Source organism: Sapajus apella, unplaced genomic scaffold (genome assembly GCF_009761245.1).
Source record: "Sapajus apella isolate SASKATOON/1434 unplaced genomic scaffold, GSC_monkey_1.0 scaffold151, whole genome shotgun sequence".
In the NCBI taxonomy this organism is placed as follows: Eukaryota; Metazoa; Chordata; class Mammalia; order Primates; family Cebidae; genus Sapajus; species Sapajus apella.
In genome coordinates this window covers 1,207,532-1,227,230 of record NW_022437091.1, presented here as the reverse complement: position 1 = coordinate 1,227,230, position 19,699 = coordinate 1,207,532, and the positions used below count along the sequence as shown (strand labels likewise).

Here is a 19,699-nt window from a genome sequence, read left to right as displayed (position 1 = left end):
CCCAGCTAATTTTTGTATGTTTAGTAGAGACGGGGTTTCACCATGTTGACCAGGATGGTCTCGATCTCTTGACCTTGTGGTCCACCCGCCTCGGCCTCCCAAAGTTCTGGTATTTTAGGTGTGAGCCACTGCACCCAGCCTTTTTTTTTTTTTTAACAGTCTGTCCTGGAAATGGAAGCAGAAAGCTCTGGTGGGATAAAAACTTATCTAAAAGGGGAGGAACTCCCTCTACTGTGAACAGTAAGCCAGAAAATGCTTATTCCTCAGCATAAACAGTGTCTGGGAGAAGCCTAGGATGAGAAAAGGAGGAGGTTAAGAAACATGAGGCCTTCTTGTCATATGCCTGTCTCTGAGTTGTTTCTGCCCCTACCCAGTTCCACCCAAAGCTCTAAGGAGGCAGCCCAGGTTGTACCTGTTGCTTTTCCATGACTGCTGGTCTTGCTCTGCAGTGGAAGCGGAACAGGACCAGTCCAGGTTAATACTGCCACCTGGTGGGCAGTTTCAGTCATGAGCCTCAGTCTTCTACACAAGTTCTATCACTATTGGGGAATTGGCATCCTGATATAGTAGCTATTGTTTATTGAATTACATGAGGAATATTTTACTATTCCTATCTTACAGATGAGGAATTAAGGCTTAAAGAGTCCCTGTGTCTCAGTAGCAGTCTCTCTCCCACTATGTAACCAAGCAAAATACACAGCTTTGTAGCTATTTCTTGGTTCCTGTCAGCCAAGCTGCATTTTGAGGAAAGGGTGCATTTTGGATGGATTGAAAAGCAAAAATGGCTTTATATTTATTTAGTCTTACAACAAATATTGATTGCTTTACTAGGTGTCAGGTACTGTGCTAGGTGCTATGGATACATTGTTGATAAGGTTGAATGCTGTTGGGAGATTTTTTAGTCCAGTCAGGAAGCCAGGCAATAGAGTAGGCAATGAAATGAACTGTGATAAGGTGACCATGGTGGAGCGGAGTACACTATGGCAACATACAGCAGGGGTAGCTAACCTACTCTTGCAGTCTGGGAAGGCTTCTTCTGAGAGGGTGTAATGTCTAAACTGATACCTAAAAGGGGAAGAGTTAACCAAGAGAAGGGAAGGGGAGGCTAAGACAGTGTTCCAAATAGGGAACAGCAGGTACAAAAGTCCAGAGGCAAAAGAGAGTACAAACAAGGTCCAGTTCTATAGCAGCCCAGATTGGGGAAGGGATAATGCTAGAGGAGAGGCTAGAGAGGGAGAGACACCTCATAAAACAGAGTACAGACTTCAGCCCAAGGGCAGTGAGAAATCATTGAAAGTGTTTTAGCAGGGAAATAAAACGATTTTGCCTACAAGCAGTCCCCAACTTATGATGGTTCGACTTAGGATTTTTCAATTTTATGATAGTACAAAATGATTCGGTATGCTCCTCTCCTTATGATGCAGTTATATCAGATAAACCCATTTTAAGTTGAAAATATCATAGTTGAAGATGTGCTTCTGCCTTACAGTATTCTAAATTTATAATGGATGGGTTTATCCAGATATAACCCATTGTAAGTAGAAAAGCTTCTGTACTGAAAAATCACTTGACCTCAGGGTCTAAGATGTATTGCAGGGAGCAAGCCGTGGCCAGGAGACTTTTGCATTGCTTTGGGAGAGAAAAGACTTGACATATATAGTGGTGATGAGGGGTGGACAGATTTGGAAGATCTGTTTAGGAAGCAGAATTAATAGAACTTGGTGATTGGGAGGCCGGTCGAGGTGGCTAACGCCTGTAATCCCAGCACTTTGGGAGGCCGAGGTGGACGAATCACAAGGTTAAACATTCAAGACCATCCTGGCCAACATGGTGAAACCCCATCTCTACTAAAAAGACAAAAAAAAAAAAAAAAAAAAAAAGCTGGGTATGGTGACACGTGCCTGTAATCCCAGCTACTCAGGAGGCTGAGGCAGGAGAATCACTGAACCTGGGAGGTGGAGGTTGCAGTGAGCTGAGATCGCACCACTGCAGTCCAGCCAGGGAGACAGAGTGAGACTCTGTCTCAAAAAACAAAACAAAACAAACAAAAAAACTTGGTGATTGGTAGCACTTGGTTGGATTTGAGGTTAAGGGAGAAGTAGGACATAGGGTTGATGCTCAGATTTCTAGTTTAAGCAGCTAACAGGATTGTGCCATTTACTCAGAGAATGGTAGAGGAGCCAGTTTCATGAGGCAGAGAAGATGAGATCAGTTTAGGATATTGGGTGCTTCTGAGACAACCAAGTGGAGATGCTAGCAGTCAGTTGAGTTTTTAGGTCTAGGAAAGACTGGGCTAGAAATATGGATTAGGGAGTCATCTGTGTATACAGATTATAATTAAAGTCTTGGGGGATGAAAAGGGCCTTTGGAGATCCCAGCTCCAGTTCAAACTGTGGAGAGGCCACCCTGAGGTCATGAGCACTATTGGAGCATGCCCTATTAGCCTGTGTGTCTTCAACTTCTTCCCCTTCACTCATCTCTGCTTCCAGTTATCCCTTGAAAACACAGGCTGTTCATCCCAATTGTGCCCATTGTTACCACCAACACTTGCATGGGCCTCCTTTAATGGCTTCTCAACGTTTCTTTTTTTTTTTTTTTTTTGAGACGGAGTTTCGCTCTTGTTACCCAGGCTGGAGTGCAATGGCGCGATCTCGGCTCACCGCAACCTCCGCCTCCTGGGTTCAGGCAATTCTCCTGCCTCAACCTCCTGAGTAGCTGGGATTACAGGCACACGCCACCATGCCCAGCTGAATTTTTGTATTTTTAGTAGAGACGGGGTTTCACCATGTTGACCAGGATGGTCTCGATCTCTTTACCTCGTGATCCACCCGCCTCGGCCTCCCAAAGTGCTGGGATTACAGGCGTGAGCCACCGCGCCCGGCTTTTCTCAATGTTTCTTAAGATTTACTCTCCCATCCTCACCCCAAAGGATCAAAGCTTCCAAATATTACTAGTCGTGTGGATATTTTGGATCTAATTGGAAGGAAGAATCTAGGTTCTCCTTTCCCATCTGAACACAGGAAAGGAGGGAAAACATTACGGTTAATTCTGAAGATGTTACTCACATCAGGTTCTAGATGCAATCTGATAGCTCCCCTCTGTTACTAGTTCTTTGAGTCCTCCCTGCTTCCAGTCTGGTAGGAAACTCTCCTCAGGATCCTAGAAAAGCTATGGTCTTGACCAGGGAAACAGAGAGAGGCTGATTCTCAGGAGAGATGAGGTCAGGGAGACAATGCAGCTAGGACAAAGAAGCCAAATAGTTTGTGCCAAATTAATTTCCCAAAAGATATTAACCTCCTCTCCTTCCACATTCCCTAAGGCTACTCTAAGATTATAAAAGGTGTTCAAAATGTTGAGATGAAAATAATATGCATTACTTGTTTGCATATAATCTTCATACTCATTTACTATCTAAATACAAAGGAGTCATTTCCTTCTCCATTCTACTTATTCCGCCCCTTGTCCCTGATGTACTAGTCTGGGCAAAATTAGCTGGCTGGTTTTTTTGTTTTGTTTTTTATTTTTAGACGAAATCTCACTCTGTCACCCAGACTGGAGTGCAGTGTCCCGATTTCGGCTCACTGCAACCTCCGCCTCCCGAGTTCAAGTAAGTGATTCTTTTTTGCGGGGGAGCGTGGGGACGGAGTCTCGCTCTAGCGCCGTGGCGGGATCTCGGCTCACTGCAACTTCCGCCTCCTGGGTTCAGGCGATTCTTCTGCCTCAGCCTCTCAAGTTGCTGGGCCTACAGGCGTGTACCCCTACGCCTGGCTAATTTTTGTATTTTTAGTAGAGACAGGGTTTTACTATGTTGGTCAGGCTGGTCTTGAACTCCTGACCTCATGATCCGCCCACCTCGGCCTCCCACAGTGCTGGTATTACAGGCGTGAGCCACCACGCCCGGCCACCTCAGCCAGGGTTTCTTTACCTTATTCTTGATCCTTCTAAAATAGTTATTAGCCTTTTTTCCATCCTGATCATTTTCACTTGCAATTTCCTCTACATGGCCTTTCTTTGCTTCCTCTCAAGTTAATACTCTGTATCAACAGTTTTCAGTGGACCAACCAACGGGGCAAGGTGTTCGCTAGCCCTAAAACCAGGCCTTGGATCTCCATAGTCACCTGAAACGTTTGCTAAAAATCTCATTTCCAAACACCAGGGGGTGTCTGTCTATCCCTCTAACTATCCTACCCTTAGGTAGAGATTAGTCCTAAACCTTTTCCTCACCCGTTTTCACTGCTTCTGCACTAGATCTCTTTCCCTCCTTCTCAAGGTAGAAATTAGTCCCATTTTCCTCACTCCTTTTCACTGCTTTTACAAACGCAAAATTTCTCCATCACAAAACTTTTTGAGTCCACAAAAGTTTTTTATTGCAGTTTCTCTCTTTGGCTCTCATTCTCTCTGGACAAGCTTGTCTTTTTTTTTTTTTTTTTAATTTATAAAATATGTTTTTTCATAGAGACAGAGTTTCACCACAAGCTTGTCTTTTCCTTTGCGCACCCTTCGGTCTCTGCATCGTCCACACGCGCCTTTGCTCCCCAGCTCTTCCTTTCGCTACCTGTCTTCCACCTCTGTGGGCTTCGTGGTTGTCTTTCAGGGTAGTCTTTATGTACACGTCTCTGAACCTCTTTATGCATCTGCCTTCTTCTGTCTTCCTCTATATGGCTTTCTCCTTGTCTCACCATTTCTGTGCCAGTCTCTCTCCATCTCTCCCACAGTCCCCAGGCTGGGAACAAAGTCACGGTGCTAGCGCAGAACATGACTCCGATCGTCCGGTTCTGGACCGCGACGTTCCACCATGCCCCTCCGCGCATTCCAACTGCAGACAAAGAGTCCCCGACCCCTCCCCCCCACACTCTTTCCTGTTCCAATTCTTGAGTGTTGTAGGAGTACCTGCCACAACTGCCCCTGCCCGCCTCTCACGTCCAGTCCGCGGGCCTCCACATCCAGGGCAGTTAGCGCCAGCGCCCCTTCTGCACACACCAACGATCCCTGCGCAGACACCCCCGGCGCTCGCGCACACACAGCGCTCCGCCCTCCCAGGAAAGTAGATCCGGCCAGGCAGACAAAAGTTTGGGACACAAGTTCGGTTTGCGGCGAGCGTGAGAGTGAGGGGGGCGGGGGCCGGGGAGAGTGGGGCAGTTGGGCGAGTCGACGCGTGAACAGATAGACCTGCGGACCGGACAGCCGCGGCCGGAGGCCCTGCCAGCCCCTCTCACCCACAGATGCGTGGGGGGACGCAGCCCCTCCCGCTGGGGGATGCTGTGCGATTCCTGGCGCCGGGCATCCGGGCCGCCAGCTAAGCCCCTGTGCCTCCCCTGTCCCCCTGGGGATCCAGAGTCCGGCTGCACGGAAAGAGAATCGGCCGCAGAGACGCTGCAGGGTGCTGGGCGGGGTAGGGACGAGAGGCCCCAGGCCCGAGGGCATGGAGCGGTTAGGAGAGAAAGCCAGTCGCCTGCTGGAGAAGTTCGGCCGCAGAAAGGGCGAATCTAGCAGGTCTGGGTCCGACGGCACCCCCGGGCCGGGCAAGGGGCGCCTAAGTGGGTTGGGGGGACCTAGGAAGTCAGGGCCCCGAGGAGCTACTGGGGGACCTGGGGATGAGTCGTTGGAGCCGGCCCGGGAGCAAGGTTCCCTGGACGCTGAGCGAAATCAGCGCGGCTCCTTTGAGGCACCGCGCTACGAAGGTTCCTTTCCTGGGGGGCCGCCACCCACCCGGGCCTTGCCTCTACCTCAGTCATTGTCCCCCGATTTTCGGCTGGAACCCGCAGCCCCGGCCTTAAGCCCCCGCTCCAGCTTTGCCAGTAGCTCGGCCAGCGACGCTAGCAAGCCGTCCAGCCCCCGGGGCAGCCTGCTGCTGGACGGGGCGGGGGCTGGCGGAGCTGGAGGGAGCCGGCCCTGCAGCAATCGCACCAGCGGCATCAGCATGGGCTACGACCAGCGCCACGGGAGCCCCTTGCCCGCGGGGCCGTGCCTTTTTGGCCCACCCGTGGTAGGAGCACCAGCAGGCTATTCTCCCGGAGGAGTCCCGTCCGCCTACCCGGAGCTCCACGCCGCTCTGGACCGATTGTACGCTCAGCGGCCCACGGGGTTCGGCTGCCAGGAAAGCCGCCACTCGTATCCCCCGGCTCTGGGCAGTCCTGGAGCTCTAGCCGGGGCTGGAGTGGGAGCAGCGGGGCCCTTGGAGAGACGGGGGGCGCAACCCGGACGACACTCTGTGACCGGCTACGGGGACTGCGCCGCGGGCGCCCGGTACCAGGACGAGCTTACAGCGTTGCTTCGCCTGACGGTGGGCACTGGTGGGCGAGAAGCCGGCGCCCGCGGGGAACCCTCGAGTATTGAGCCGTCGGGTCTCGAGGAGCCGCCAGGTCCTTTCGTTCCGGAGGCCGCCCGGGCCCGGATGCGGGAGCCGGAGACCAGGGAGGACTACTTCGGTGAGTGGGAGAAGTGGTTAGGGACACGAAGGGACCTGTCATCACATTGCGTTCTCCTCTGTCCCGACGGCCCAAAGTGCCGGTGTACCGGGGTTCCCCAGGTCCAAGGTGGAGACGCGGGACTACAAAAGAAAGTAGAGGGAGGGATGGGGGCGGCCCCAGAGCACTGACCCCTTCCTGCTAGGTTTCAAATGAGCCAGGGCTCCTTATTTCTGCTAAATTCAACCCTCCTGGAATCTCGTGAGTCCGTTTCTCAAACACTGGAGCCTCGGTTTTTTGCGGCAAGAGACCTCTTAGGGAGGGGACCAAGTGGGGCAGTGAGGGCGCATTCCCCCCCCATCTTTCTTCCCCCTTCACTGCGGTGCCCCTGGAGGTTTGTGCGCGCCGCGCCCCCACCCGGGCCTAGGCTCCGCCCGCAGGAATTCAGAGAATGCGCGGGTGGGGGGGCGGGGCAGGCTGGCCGCGTGCGTGCCGACTCCTGCCCGGCCGCTCCAGGTGCCCGCGGGCGGGGCGGCCGCAGCTGTGTGGCGGAGGGGTGGGGTTCGGGGATGGGGGGGTGCTCCATTGCACTCGCGGAGTAGTGGCGGCTGTCGCGGAAATGGAGGCTGGGAGGCAGGATGGAGCGAGTGCCCTGGAACAGAAAGCAGGGACCCAACTGCTGTCCCTCCCCAGTCCTGTTAGCTAGGTGCGTGTGTGGGCATTTAATCAGAGACCCAGTAGTACCAGCCTCTATTTCCCCTATCCTCCGAAGTCATGGCAAAAGCCATGACTACTGGGACACCATTACCTCTGGATGGATAACGATCCTGTGTTACTGCCAGAAATAACCTGGCCTCCAATTCTGGCCATAACCTCTCAGAATTCAGGCTAGAAGTAGCGCTTTACTTCCTGCTACTGTTAAGAAAACCAGGTCGCTGTCTCCCTCCCCTACTCTGTTCATGAAGTGTTGTTTGAGTATATGTCTTAGCTATGAAGAACATTAGGGTCTTGAAAGATCTTTTAGCCAAAATTCACAGGCAGTACTACACACAAAAAAAACTTCTAATCTGATTGTGATTAGAAAAAGTGGCAGGCTTACCCCCTAATGGCTGTGGGCCTCTTTCACTTTTCCAAGCGTCTCTTCTCACCACCCATGTCCCCACTCCTGGACCCCATGCTGTAGAACTCTGTGGCTAGAAAAGTGAATAGGGAGAGGAACACGGCCAGGAGGGATGGTTGGGTAGGCGGTTCAGAGGTAGCAGAGCTACAGGCTACAAGGGTGCTGCATAGTTCTACCCCCAACCTCCACCCCCATTCTCTTCCCCACCTCCAAATCCACCCTGAGAAGAAAGCCCAGAGGAGAAGATGCTAAACCACTTTGATCAGGGAAGACTGAATGTCGGGCCCCATTTAGCCGTTTTGAGGCCCAGGAGAGGTGGCTAGTAAAGAAGTATTTTTGGCTGAACCATTAGAGCCAAAAGGAAGAAAGGAACTCAAAAAGTGCAATAAAATGGCAGGAAGAACCTAGGTGTAGATATGCTGGGTTAGAGGAGGGGAACCTGAATTGCCTCAGCAGCTTCGTTTTGTCTTCCCATAATGTCCAAGGCTTCCCAAAGAATGGCTCTGACAGGACCCCCTGGCATGGCAATCTAGGGCATATCTTCACTTCCATGAGGAAGCCACATTTTGAATTCAGAGATGGAGGATCCTTCTCCCTGGGGGTCAGGTTGCCTCCTTTGACAGAACCCCAACATACCCCTTGTGTCCCCCAGCCCCAGCTTGACTGTACCCTCCTTTTCCTGCCCCTAGTAGGGGCCCTCTTCCTTGGCTTCAGCCTTGCCCAGCTGCCAGAGGGTGGGAGCAGGACAGGCCTGGGCCCATCAGTTGCTGCAGCTGCTGCACAGGCTCCCAAGCCCCTGGGCAAAGACTGGGATGGGCCCCAACAGGCAGGGAGTGTGGCAGCCTGCCGAGGGGGAGAGGTGGGGCTGGCCCGTTGGGATCTGCTCCCCAAAGACAGGCCCTAGCCCTCACTCATGGGCCTGGAATTGGGGAGTGGAGGGAGGGAAGAACACACCCAGGAAAGGCGAGTGCCAGAGCCAGGTATAAGTATCTTAGCAGGGGATTTTGGGGAAGCGCAAGCAGTTCAGTTCTGTGCTCCTCCCATGATAGAAGGTGGCTGGGAGGAATCAGGGGCTTTGCCACTCTCCCCCTTTTCCTGTGCAACACTGGTTCCTGGAACACACCCTGCATTCTCAATAGGCACCTCCCCACAGGAGTCATGCTCACATGGTTCCCCTCTGCACAGAGCCCGCTGCTGAGCCAGGTCCTTTGCTCCATCCTTGGAAGTCTGCAGCAGAGAGAAATCATTCTGTAACTGAACAGCAGCTTGTCTGACTGATGGGAAAAACTGAAGTCCCAGAGAGGCTTTTTGGGCCTAGCCTTCTTTCTTTAGAAAGTTTTTTCAAGTCTGCTGTGGACCCGCATTTCTGACCATTCGTCCCACACACTGCAGCAGAGATCATACCTTGCCTGTGTGGTCTTTTCTCCCCAATAGAAACTAAGCATTTAAATGCCAGGGACCATATCTTCGACTTTCTCCAGGTTTCCTCAGGTAGTGGTGCTGTATCTGTTGAGTAATTAAACAAAAATGGATCTGCTCAGCCAAGATCTTGCTGTATTCCATTACCTGTTATCTTCTCTTCTCAGAAGGGGGCCCATCAAAGGGAGATTGTGACCCCTGGCATATCAGGAAAGAGTAGTGAGGAAAGCTTGGGAATCCCTGGTTTTGATCTGGGGGAGTACAGTGTGACACTCTTTTCTCTTCTCAGGCACCTGTATCAAGTGCAACAAAGGCATCTATGGGCAGAGCAATGCCTGCCAGGCCCTGGACAGCCTCTACCACACCCAGTGCTTTGTCTGCTGCTCTTGTGGTGAGTGTAGCCCCAACACTCAAGCACCCCCCTCCCCTGCCCACATACACACTTACAAGTGCTATGGGTAACGGGGGAGAGCTTGTGCCTCTTCATTTGCTCACAGAGCAGCTGTTGGATCCCCACCAAGTATCTAGAGGTCTGCAGCTGCTCTTTCTCTCTTGCTTCCCTGTCTACGCTCTACCTGGCTCTCTCTGCCCCATGGTGGGTCTCCTTTCTAGAGTCCCTCCTTCCTTCCTCACCTCTGTTTCTCCCTCGTGCCTCCCTGCTTGCCCATCCTGGACTCGCCTGGCCCTCCAGCTTCTTGGTGGGGCTTGGTCTTGGGCAGCCAAGTTGCCTGGGGCGACCGTGAAAGACTGGAATGTAGGGAGGGCGGGGGCAGGCTGGGGGAGTGGGAAGCTGTCGGGGGCGGAGAGGGGGGTTTTCTCTTGGCTGGTCAGAGTTCAGCCACCTCACTAGAGTGCAGGCCACCGGGCCATGCCAAGCTAATGACATCACGCTCCAGGAATGCCTGCCACTGTTAGCTCAGGAGGCCCACTTGGGAAGGGGGGATGCTCCCAGCGGCCTTAACTGCCCCCCCTCACCTCCCTCATTACCTCCTCCCCACTGCTTACCCATTCTGATTCCTTTGCTAAACCTTTAATCTCCTATCTGCCTGTCCGACTCCAGCACTCAGCTTTTCTCACTCCCCCAGTTTCTGCCTGGTTTTTAGGCTCATCTCTGTCTATCCTTCTGTTTATAGGGCCTCTTCTAACTATATCTCTTTCCCTGTCTTTCCTCCCCTGTGTCTCATGAGCATCTAAGTCAGCTTTCCTAACCCACTGGACACAGCTGGAGGTGGGGATTTTAATGGGAAGAAGGCAAAGGTGGGAAAATTGCTCATGCTCCACCTGTTCTCACTCCTCCCCCATCCCTGACAATTTAGACACCTGGGAGCAGTTCCTGGGTGTTGGTCACATGGGGAATGGTCCTGCCTTGTCTGCTAGAAGAAGATCCTGTGTTGCCCCTTACCCCAGAGATTCTGGGTCCCTCCAAGCTTAGGGAAGCAGCCTCATACAAACAGGAAAGGGGACCTGCTTTGCTTCCAAACCAAGCACTTTGTCCTCCTGCAGTAACTCCAGTCCTCACCTCCGTGGAGTCTGTCCATGGAAGGAGATAGGGCTCTGAGAGCAGGATATAGACAAAGAGGCTTCTAGGTTGAAGGATCCCAGAGGGCAAGGCCTGTAACAATGTGATTCTCTCTATGCAAATCATATGGCACCTTATTAAGAGCTCCTTTATCATGTATTTCAGCATGTGGTTGGCTTCTCCCAGGTGGCTTCCTATGCACTGGAGAGGAAGGCAGTTTGTTTAGGGGAGGGTTGTTAGGGGAGGGCCCTAGGAAACTGTTGAGGAGGCAGGAGCTGGAGGAGCCACTAGCAGAGGAGAGGGGAAGTTGGCTGGAATGAAGCCAAAGCAAATTGGAATTGCATCAGATGGAATTTTTGTGTGGGGAAGAAGGATAGACAGCAGTAAGGAGGACAAGCACAAAGTCCAGGTTGAAAAATATTATGCAGCATTGGGGAGCAGGGACTCCAGAGTGGGAGAAGTCTTGCACCTGGGCTGTGGGATAGGTTCCAGCCCCTTCTCTGCTGTTTCTAGGACGAACTTTGCGTTGCAAGGCTTTCTACAGTGTCAATGGTTCTGTGTACTGTGAGGAGGATTATCTGGTGAGTAAGGGTCACCTGGACCTGGAATTGGTTTCCATCCTGATCCCCTTCTTGGTGGCCTATTGGAGTTCCACCCATCATCCTCAGTTTGATAACAGCCTCCCTTTGTCTTGTCTTTTACTTTAGTTTTCAGGGTTTCAGGAGGCAGCTGAGAAATGCTGTGTCTGTGGTCACTTGATTTTGGAGAAGGTAAGTAAAGTGCCTGCAGCTGAGAAGTAGAATCAGGGACTAAATGGGTACTGAGAGAAGGTTGAGGGAAGAAGCCTTTCATCCCATTCCTCCCCAGAGCAACTGTTTACAGTGGCTTCCCTCTGCCTTTGGGATCAAGTCTGGGCTCCAAAGCTTGTCGTCCCAGGCTTCTGTGACCCGGCCCCTCCCTAATACTGCAGGCACAGCCAGGCCTTCCAGCCTGAGCTAGGAGTGTGGGGTCTTGCATCTTTTTTTTTTTTTTTGAGACAGCATCTCACTCCGACACAGTGGCATGATCTCAACTCACTGCAACTTCCACCTCCCAGGTTCAAGCGATTCTAGTTCCTCAGCTTCCCGAGTAGCTAGGACTACAGGCACGTGCCACCATGCCTGGTTAATTTTTGCATATTTAGTAGAGATGGAGTTTTGCCATGTTGGCCAAGCTGATCTCGAATTCCTGGCCTCAAGTGATCCTCCTGTTTCAGCCTCCCAGAGTGCTAGATTACAGGTATCAGCCACTGTGCCTGGCCTGGGGTCCTGAGTCTTCATCCCCTTTCTGCTACTGGTTAGAATCACTTGAGACTTAGTTTTCTTTTCTGCAGAAAAAGAGAGATTGGATTAAATCAGCGATTCTCAGTCATGGTAGCCTAGCATATCAGCTGGGAAGAACTAAAAAAAAATACAGTGTTTGGGTCCCATCACCAGAGATTGTGATAATAGGTCTGGAGAAGGGCCAAAGCATTGATGTTTTTTAAAAGCTCCCTAGGTGATCCTGATAGGCAGCCAGGGTTAAAAACTACTGGACTGAATGTTCTCTCAGGCATTTTTCAGGGTTTCTGCCTCCATTTTAAAACTTCTTACTTCCCCCACATTACATAGCATTGTTCTAGGAGGATAACAGGGGTTTGGTGAGGTTAATGGGATAGTAAGGAGCACAGTGGGCAGCTGGAGAGCTGGGACTGGAGGGAGACTGATTCTCTTGCTACCCCATGAGCCAGATCCTACAGGCAATGGGGAAGTCCTATCACCCAGGCTGTTTCCGATGCATTGTTTGCAACAAGTGCCTGGATGGCATCCCCTTCACAGTGGACTTCTCCAACCAAGTGTACTGTGTCACCGACTACCACAAGTGAGTCCACCCCTTGGGATGCAGTGTGGAACTGGGTCCAGGGATCCCCCAACCTGAGCTCATCTCTGCCCTCTCTCTTTCAGAAATTATGCTCCTAAGTGTGCAGCCTGTGGCCAACCCATCCTCCCCTCTGAGGTCAGTTTGTCTGGGTTCTCCTTCAGGACAGCCAGTGCCACTGTCTCTGGGGAGGGAATAGGGACGTGCTGCCCAGCCTCCCGCCGGAAGTGATAGTGCCGAGGAATGTACTCTGAAGATTCCCGTGTGACTCTGCCTCTTGGGGTCACCACCCTGACCCTAACATCCGGGCCTGGATATGTCTGAAAGCCAAATTGGGCCCAGGCTCCATATCGTCTGTCCCAGTTCAGAGGAGGAGACTTTCTCTGAGGTTGAGGTCTCCAGACTGTAGATGTAGGGGCTGGAAAAAGGTGGGAAGAATCCTCAATACTGGCAGGAGGGGGTTGGAAATGATTTAAGCTATGTGTACAGGATGTGCCTATGGAGAGAAGCCAAAGCCGATGAGGACCATATATTGTTGGATCCCCTTGTTCCCAGCCTAGCCTACTTTATTTATGCCTCCTGTCCCTTTCCCTTCCCTTTGCTTCCCCCACAACTGGAAGACTTAGGTAAGGCCAGTACTCTTGCACAGATGGGGGCAGCCCAGTGAAAGAGATGAGGAGAGTTCTGGTGGGATTTGCAGAGGCATCTTAAAGCTACAGGTGATTGCAGAGAGGCTCTAGGACATTTGTGTGATCCCATGGGGTGGGAGGGGCTGTATATGGGGGAAGGGTAGAGGTGAGGCAACATGCTGCTCTCATCCCCATGGGAATCTGCATGTTTCAGGGCTGCGAGGACATCGTGAGGGTGATATCCATGGACCGGGATTATCACTTTGAGTGCTACCACTGTGAGGTGAGTGTTGGGGTTCAGAAGTGCTGGAGGGGAAGTGGAATTGGGGAGAGGGGAGGAGTCAAGTCCTACAACAACCAGATATCTTGGGAAGAGGTGGAGGGCATGGGAAACCAGAAAGGTACCGTGACCTATCTTCAGTCTCTTTCTTGTCCTCCAGCCACTCTCTCTGGTCCCAGTTGCTTAGTCCTTTCTGAATCTGAATCTTACTCTCCCAGAGCCAGGACTTTCTAAGGCTAGGGTCTCTGGTTAAACTGCTGTAAAGACAGGCTTGTGTCAATATTTCTGCTGCAGCAGCGACACCTGGTGTCCAGCTGAGGTATCAATATTTTCTCAGATTGCTCTTCCATCCCTTCCGACCTTCCCTCCCTAATCATTTCTTCCAGTTACTAGGAGTCGGGTGTTGAGCAGGGCAGACTCCTAAGATGCCCTCAGTGTCCAAGGCGCCTGGGCTGAGGTGAATTAGGTACCTTCTTCCCTAGGACTGCCGGATGCAGCTGAGTGATGAGGAAGGCTGCTGCTGTTTCCCTCTGGATGGGCACTTGCTCTGCCATGGCTGCCACATGCAGCGGCTCAATGCCCGACAGCCCCCTGCCAACTATATCTGAGCTTCAGTCACTGCTGCTGCCGTCACCACCGCTGACAAACTGCTCTGGCCAGTGGGCCCCTCTGAGGCCAGCCAAGGCAAATAATGCACTCTACAGGCCTGGCAGAAGAGTCCTCTGGGGAGGACCCCAAGGCCAGAGACCCAAAGATCATGACATTCCAAATGGATTGTGGAGGAGAAACTTTATATTTACCAGGGTGGGGGTGACTGGCCTTTTTTCCATGTGTGCAGCCTGAGCTTAGGTACACACAGGAGGGTTCCAGTACTTTCTCAACATCTGATTCTGTATCTTCAGTATATATATATTTTGTTTGTTTGTTTTAGAGATGGGATCTCACCATGTTGCCAAGGCTAGTCTTGAATTCCTGGGCTCAAGCGATCCTCCCACCTTGGCCTTCCAAAGTGCTGGGATTACAGGTGTCAGCCACTGTGTCTGGCCTAGTATGTGATTGTTTATGAATCATGCAATGTTCTGGTCCCAGATTCCAAGAGTAGAGGACCTAGCTTTAAATCAACTAGTTTCAATGAAACTGACTAGAAACAAATCAAAGTGTATTGCTCCCTTCAGCCCCCCAAACCCCAGAGTTTTGGGGTTGTGGTTGATGCATTGTGGGACCCCTCTGAGAGGTGGCAATTCTAGGGTGGTGAGGTCCTGCTAGGCAACCAAATTTAAGCTCCTCACTTTTTTGTGACACATGGTGTCAGATAGGGTGTCTTCCAGGTGCTTACCACCATAAGCACCTGTATCTGGGTAAAGAGGTAGAAACTCTGAACCTCATTAACGAGTTATTTCTTGGCCTTCTTCTAAGGACTAGGAGAGCTCCTCATCTATCTGCTGAGAATGGGGACCAGCTCTGAGTGGGCTTGCTGCCTGTATTCCTTGTTTCTCAGGGACTCACGTGGGTCTGGGGAGGCTAGGTGAGTGCTTGTACTTGGTTGCTCTTCTCCTTGGCTGGGGGAGGTAATGGGTGTGTTCATACACACACACACACACACACACACTCTCTCACACTCTTACTGTCTTCTCAGGTCACTCTTAGTTTCCTAGTAGTAGCTCACCTGCCACCTCTCAGAGTGGCCCCAGCTTGTATCCATCACAAAAACTAGAGTTGGGGGGAACTGGAGGGAGCAAAACACTGGTTTGGTACTAGTCAGTTTGCCTGAAATTAGTTCACCTAAAGCTAGATCTCTTAAAACCAATTTACTGAAAACTTGTTTGCTTAAAGTGAATGACTTAATGACTAATTTGCCAAAAGCTCAATTCCTATTTTGGTGTGTTTGTATCCATTTAGGTGTCCTACTGTTTTTTGTCATGCTTTGGGTATTTCGAGGATTTATATCTACTCATCCAAGAGTACTTCCGAGTTATTAGCAGCAACATAAATTTATCAAATTTGCAGCACTTTGTGAATGATGAGATTGCTTCCTACCTTTATGGATGTCTTTTTCTATGTTATCTACTTTTCAAAAACTTTTTTGAAAAGTTTAAAGTTTCTAGCAATAAATATAATTGGTGCAGACATTTTGTGTATCATTTTTTTTTGTTTCTTAATCCAATATTCCTTTACAAATTAAATGCCTTGAAAAATGTAATGGAGTTCAATGTGATTTTGATGCTTTGGTCTAACTTCTACATTCCTACTATTAAAATGCCAGTATATCTTAAATAGGCATGAGGCATATTCAGTTGACTTACAATTAAAGGTTATACAGACAACAGTAATAAAAAGTAAAAGGGTGAATCTGCTAAATCCTTTTGAAATGCTGCAGATTTGATAAATATTTATTTTAGACTAATTGGCTTTAGGTGAATTGGTTTTAGGCAAATTAATCTAGCAATCTTTGATCTTTAGTCTTCGTTTTCTGTCACTCAGTGAATTTCATACTGGAAATGATGACTCCTGAGAACAGAAATTCCACATTTGGGGGCTATTCTAAGATGACTATGCCAGCCGACCTGGGAAATACATAGAAGAGACCTGTAAGTGAGAGGGAAAGAGTTCAGATTCATACAATGAGTGCCAGAGGGAGAAATGAACCTTGTTGGAGAGAGAAATGTTCTGAAACTGAATTACTGCTTGTTCAGCTGAGATTGCATCTTCTGAATTATTATTATCAAATAAGTGACTACAAAGACCCTGTGATGGGAAATCCAGATAAGCTTGCTTAACTTTACATCCATCCCATCAGGTTTTGTTTATTTGTTTGCTGGTTTGTTTTTGGAGACAGAGTCTCACTCTGTTGCCAGGGATAGAGTGCAGTGATATGATCTCAGCTCACTGCAACCTCTGCCTCCTAGGTTCAAGTTATTCTCCTGCCTCTGCCTACTGAGTAGCTGGGATTATAGGCAGGCACGACCACACCTGGCTAACTTTTGTATTTTTAGTAGAGAATGGAGTTTCGCCATGTTGGCTAGGCTGGTCTCGAACTCCTAACCTCAGGTGATCCGCCTACCTTGGGATTATAGTCATGAGCCACTGAACCCCACATCTTTTTTTTTAAGCGTTGGGAGTCTTGGCCAGATGCAGTGGCTCACACCTGTAATCCTTGTAATCCCAGCACTTTGGGAGGCCGAGGTGGGCAGATCACCTGAGGTCGGAAGATCAAGACCATCTGGGCCAACATGATAAAACCCCATTCTACTGAAAATACAAAAATTAGGTGGGTCTGGTGGTGTGCACCTATAATCCCAGCTACTCAGAAGGCTGAGGCAGGAGAATCACTTGAACCCAGGAGGCAGAAGTTGCAGTGAGCTGAGATCGCGCCACTGTACTCCAGCCTGGCGACAGAGTAATACTCCATCTGAAAAAACAAACAAAACAAAACAAAAAAAAAACAAAGAGCTGGGACTCTCACTCTGTTGTCCAGGCTAGAGTGGAGCATCCCAATTACGGCTCACGGCAACCTTGAACTCCTGCACTGAAATAATCTTCCCACCTCAGCTGGGACTATAGGTGTGCACCGCTATGCTTGGCTAAGTTTTAACAATTTTTTTTTAGAGACAGCATCTTGCTATGTTGTCCAGGCTGGTCTTGAGTTTTTGGCCTCAAGTGATCTCCCACCTTGGCCTCCTGAGTCACTGGGATTACAAGCATGAGCTGCTGTGCCCAGCTCCTGACCCTTTGTTTCTTACTCTGATTTTGGCCTCTTCTGTTCCTGATCTGACTCATTCCTTTCTAGGTCTGTGCTGATTGGCCTAGCCTGAGGCTCCCCAACACTGTTCTTGCCACCGAGGCTACTTCTTCCTGAGGAAAAATGAATGACAACAGCTGATAAGGGCAGGCCATGACAAAAGGGCAGTCCCAGCCACCCCAACACCATCACTGGCAGGCTCCCAGGTGTACCCTGCATCACAAGAGCATCCTTTCTTCCTATTTACTGGGATACTAATCCTCCTCAATATTTCTGTTTAGTATTTACAGTTGTCAATGAAAGATTCATGGGATGCTGCCAAGTATATAGCAAAAGGTAGACCTTGTTTGGCCAGCTTGCCACCTGATTTAATCAATAACCACTGGTGCTGAGATGCAGAAATGGGGGAAATGGAGGAATTATGGATCTACTCTGTCTTCTTAGATGACAGTCACAGGACAAGGGTTAGGCTTTGACTACAGTCTTCAGCTCTTTGCTCTGGCCAGCCCTATTTACCACAGGCCTGAATGGGTTATCAAGAATAAAGCTGGTGGCCAGGTGCAGTGGCTCACATCTGTAATCCCAGCACTTTGAGAGGCTGACGCAGGTAGATCACCTGAGGTCAGGAGTTCAAGACCAGCCTGGTCAACATGGTGAAAACCCATCTCTACTAAAAACACAAAAAATTAGTCAGGCATGGTAGAGGGAGCCTATAATCCCAGCTACTTAGGAGGCTGAGGCAAGAGAATCGCTTGAACCTGGGAGGCAGAAGTTGCAGTGAGCCAAGATTATGCCATTGCACTCCAGCCTGGGCAATAAGCAAAACTCCATCTCAAAAAAAAAAAAAAGAAGAAAGCTAATGATGGTTCTCTCTCTGCCTTACTCTTTAGAGACTTGACTGTCTCCCCCTCAACCACCTAGAGCTTTCAGAGCCAGGGAAATGATAAGATGCCATTTATAATCAGGCTACAGAGTGTCCTCAGTCAAGGAAGATGTAGAGAAAGACTTACTTCCAAGCACATAAAGCCAGTTGGGCCGGGCATGGTGGCGCACGCCTGTAATCCCAGCTTTTTGGGAGGCTGAGGCTGGCGGATTACAAGGTCAGGAGTTCGAGACCAGCCTGACCAACATGGTGAAACCCAATCTCTACAAAAAATACAAAAATTAGCTGAGTGTGGTGGTACACACCTGTAATCCCAGCTACTCTGGAGGCTGAGGGAGGAGGTTGCAGTGAGCTGAGATCGCACCACTGCACTCCAGCCTGGGCAACAGAGTGAGACTCCATCTCCCAAAAAAAAAAAAGCCAGCTGGATGAGAACCTTCAGATTGTACCTATAAAGAAGGGAATAAAAGAGGAAAAGGATGGCCATGGGCAGGCACTGCAGCTCATGCCTGTAATCCCAGCACTTTGGAAGGCTGAGGTGGGAGGATTGCTTGAGTCCAGGAGTTCAAGACCAGCCTGGGCAACACAGTGGGGCCCTGACTCTGCAATACAGGTGTAGTGTGCATCTGTAGTTCAACTACGCTGGAGGCTGAGGTGGGAGCATCACTTGAGCCTAGGAGGTTCATGCTGTACTGAGCTTTGATGGTGCCACTGTACTCCAGCCTGGGCGACAGAATGAGACCCTGTGGCTTAAGAGAAAAAACAAACCCAGAAAGGAGAGGCATAGGCTGAAATAAGAAGATAGAAGGAACAGGTAAGCTAAGTTTAGTTTTGTGATTTAGAGGCTCCCATGCCCCCAAAGCTGGTCTGGGGTCATTCAGAGCCCTTATGGTGAAGTTCTATGACAAGAGTCTAACCAATCTCAGTCTTCTCTGCCCTGTCCTACTTTAGAGTGAGGAAGACCTAAGAATGGGTCTCTTGCTTCTATAGGGCCTTTGGAATATCCACACTTGGCACCAGTTGTGAAGGCCTGAAGTTTTACTTTGCAAACATGCAAATCTTTACTGGGATGTATAGATTAGACCAGAATAACTGTGATGATAGGAGAGCCATCAGAGACAAATTCTGTTTACTGTGGGTGTCATTTCACCTACACTTGACCTTACATGAAAGGATAGTGCTAATCCACGTGAAGGGAACCTGGGTACCTCTAAGCAGGGAGTGATGGTAAAAGATACTAGTCAGGCCTAGAAGGTTCAAGCCAAGTGGGATGTGATTTTAGAGATAACCCAGTCATTTCATTTTACTAAATGAAGAAGTAGAAACTGAGTGATGATGTGATTTTCCCAAAGTCACACAGCTGGATAATGACTTTCCAACTTTTGAAGACTGATAAAGGGCTATTTACCTTCCTCCCTCCCACACCCTTTCATAGGGATTCCCACAGCACAAGTAAACTATAAAGGTTTACTTATTGTAAACAAGATAAGCACTTCATTATGATAGAGAATTAAGGAAACTTTTAGTGGGAAAGCCAGGGAACACAAGCAGCAATAATGAAAACTCCTGGTTCTTACTGATGCTTTTTTTGTTCATTAGGACTAGCAGTAGCCAAAGTACCTTTAAAAGCTAGGAGAAACAGGCTGGACGCAGTGACTCACGCCTGTAACCTCGGCACTTTGGAGGCCAAGGTGGGTGGATCATTTGAGGTCAGGAGTTCAAGACCAGCCTGGCCAACATGGTGAAACCCCTGTCTCTAATAAAAACATGAAAATTAGCTGGGTGTGGTGGCTTGCACCTGTAGTCC

The 19,699-nt window shown here is 49.9% G+C and overlaps 1 protein-coding gene across 1 annotated transcript; it reads left to right on the top strand.

The window, feature by feature from the left end:
* The first annotated feature begins 3,893 nt into the window (after positions 1-3,893).
* AJUBA (ajuba LIM protein) lies at positions 3,894-16,011 on the top strand. Its single transcript, XM_032265565.1, has 8 exons — positions 3,894-6,428; positions 9,236-9,337; positions 10,979-11,046; positions 11,173-11,235; positions 12,234-12,364; positions 12,448-12,499; positions 13,205-13,273; positions 13,753-16,011. The coding sequence occupies exons 1-8, from the start codon at positions 5,423-5,425 to the stop codon at positions 13,876-13,878; spliced, it is 1,617 nt and encodes a 538-aa protein (XP_032121456.1). The 5' UTR covers positions 3,894-5,422; the 3' UTR covers positions 13,879-16,011.
* The last annotated feature ends 3,688 nt before the right edge of the window (positions 16,012-19,699 follow it).

Excerpts from the sequence above, each read along its gene's own strand:
- AJUBA (XM_032265565.1), top strand. The coding sequence starts at position 5,423 with ATGGAGCGGTTAGGAGAGAAAGCCAGTCGCCTGCTGGAGAAGTTCGGC. Across the intron at positions 11,047-11,172 it reads ACTGTGAGGAGGATTATCTG|TTTTCAGGGTTTCAGGAGGC; the intron begins GTGAGTAAGGGT and ends CTTTTACTTTAG. Across the intron at positions 13,274-13,752 it reads TTGAGTGCTACCACTGTGAG|GACTGCCGGATGCAGCTGAG; the intron begins GTGAGTGTTGGG and ends CTTCTTCCCTAG.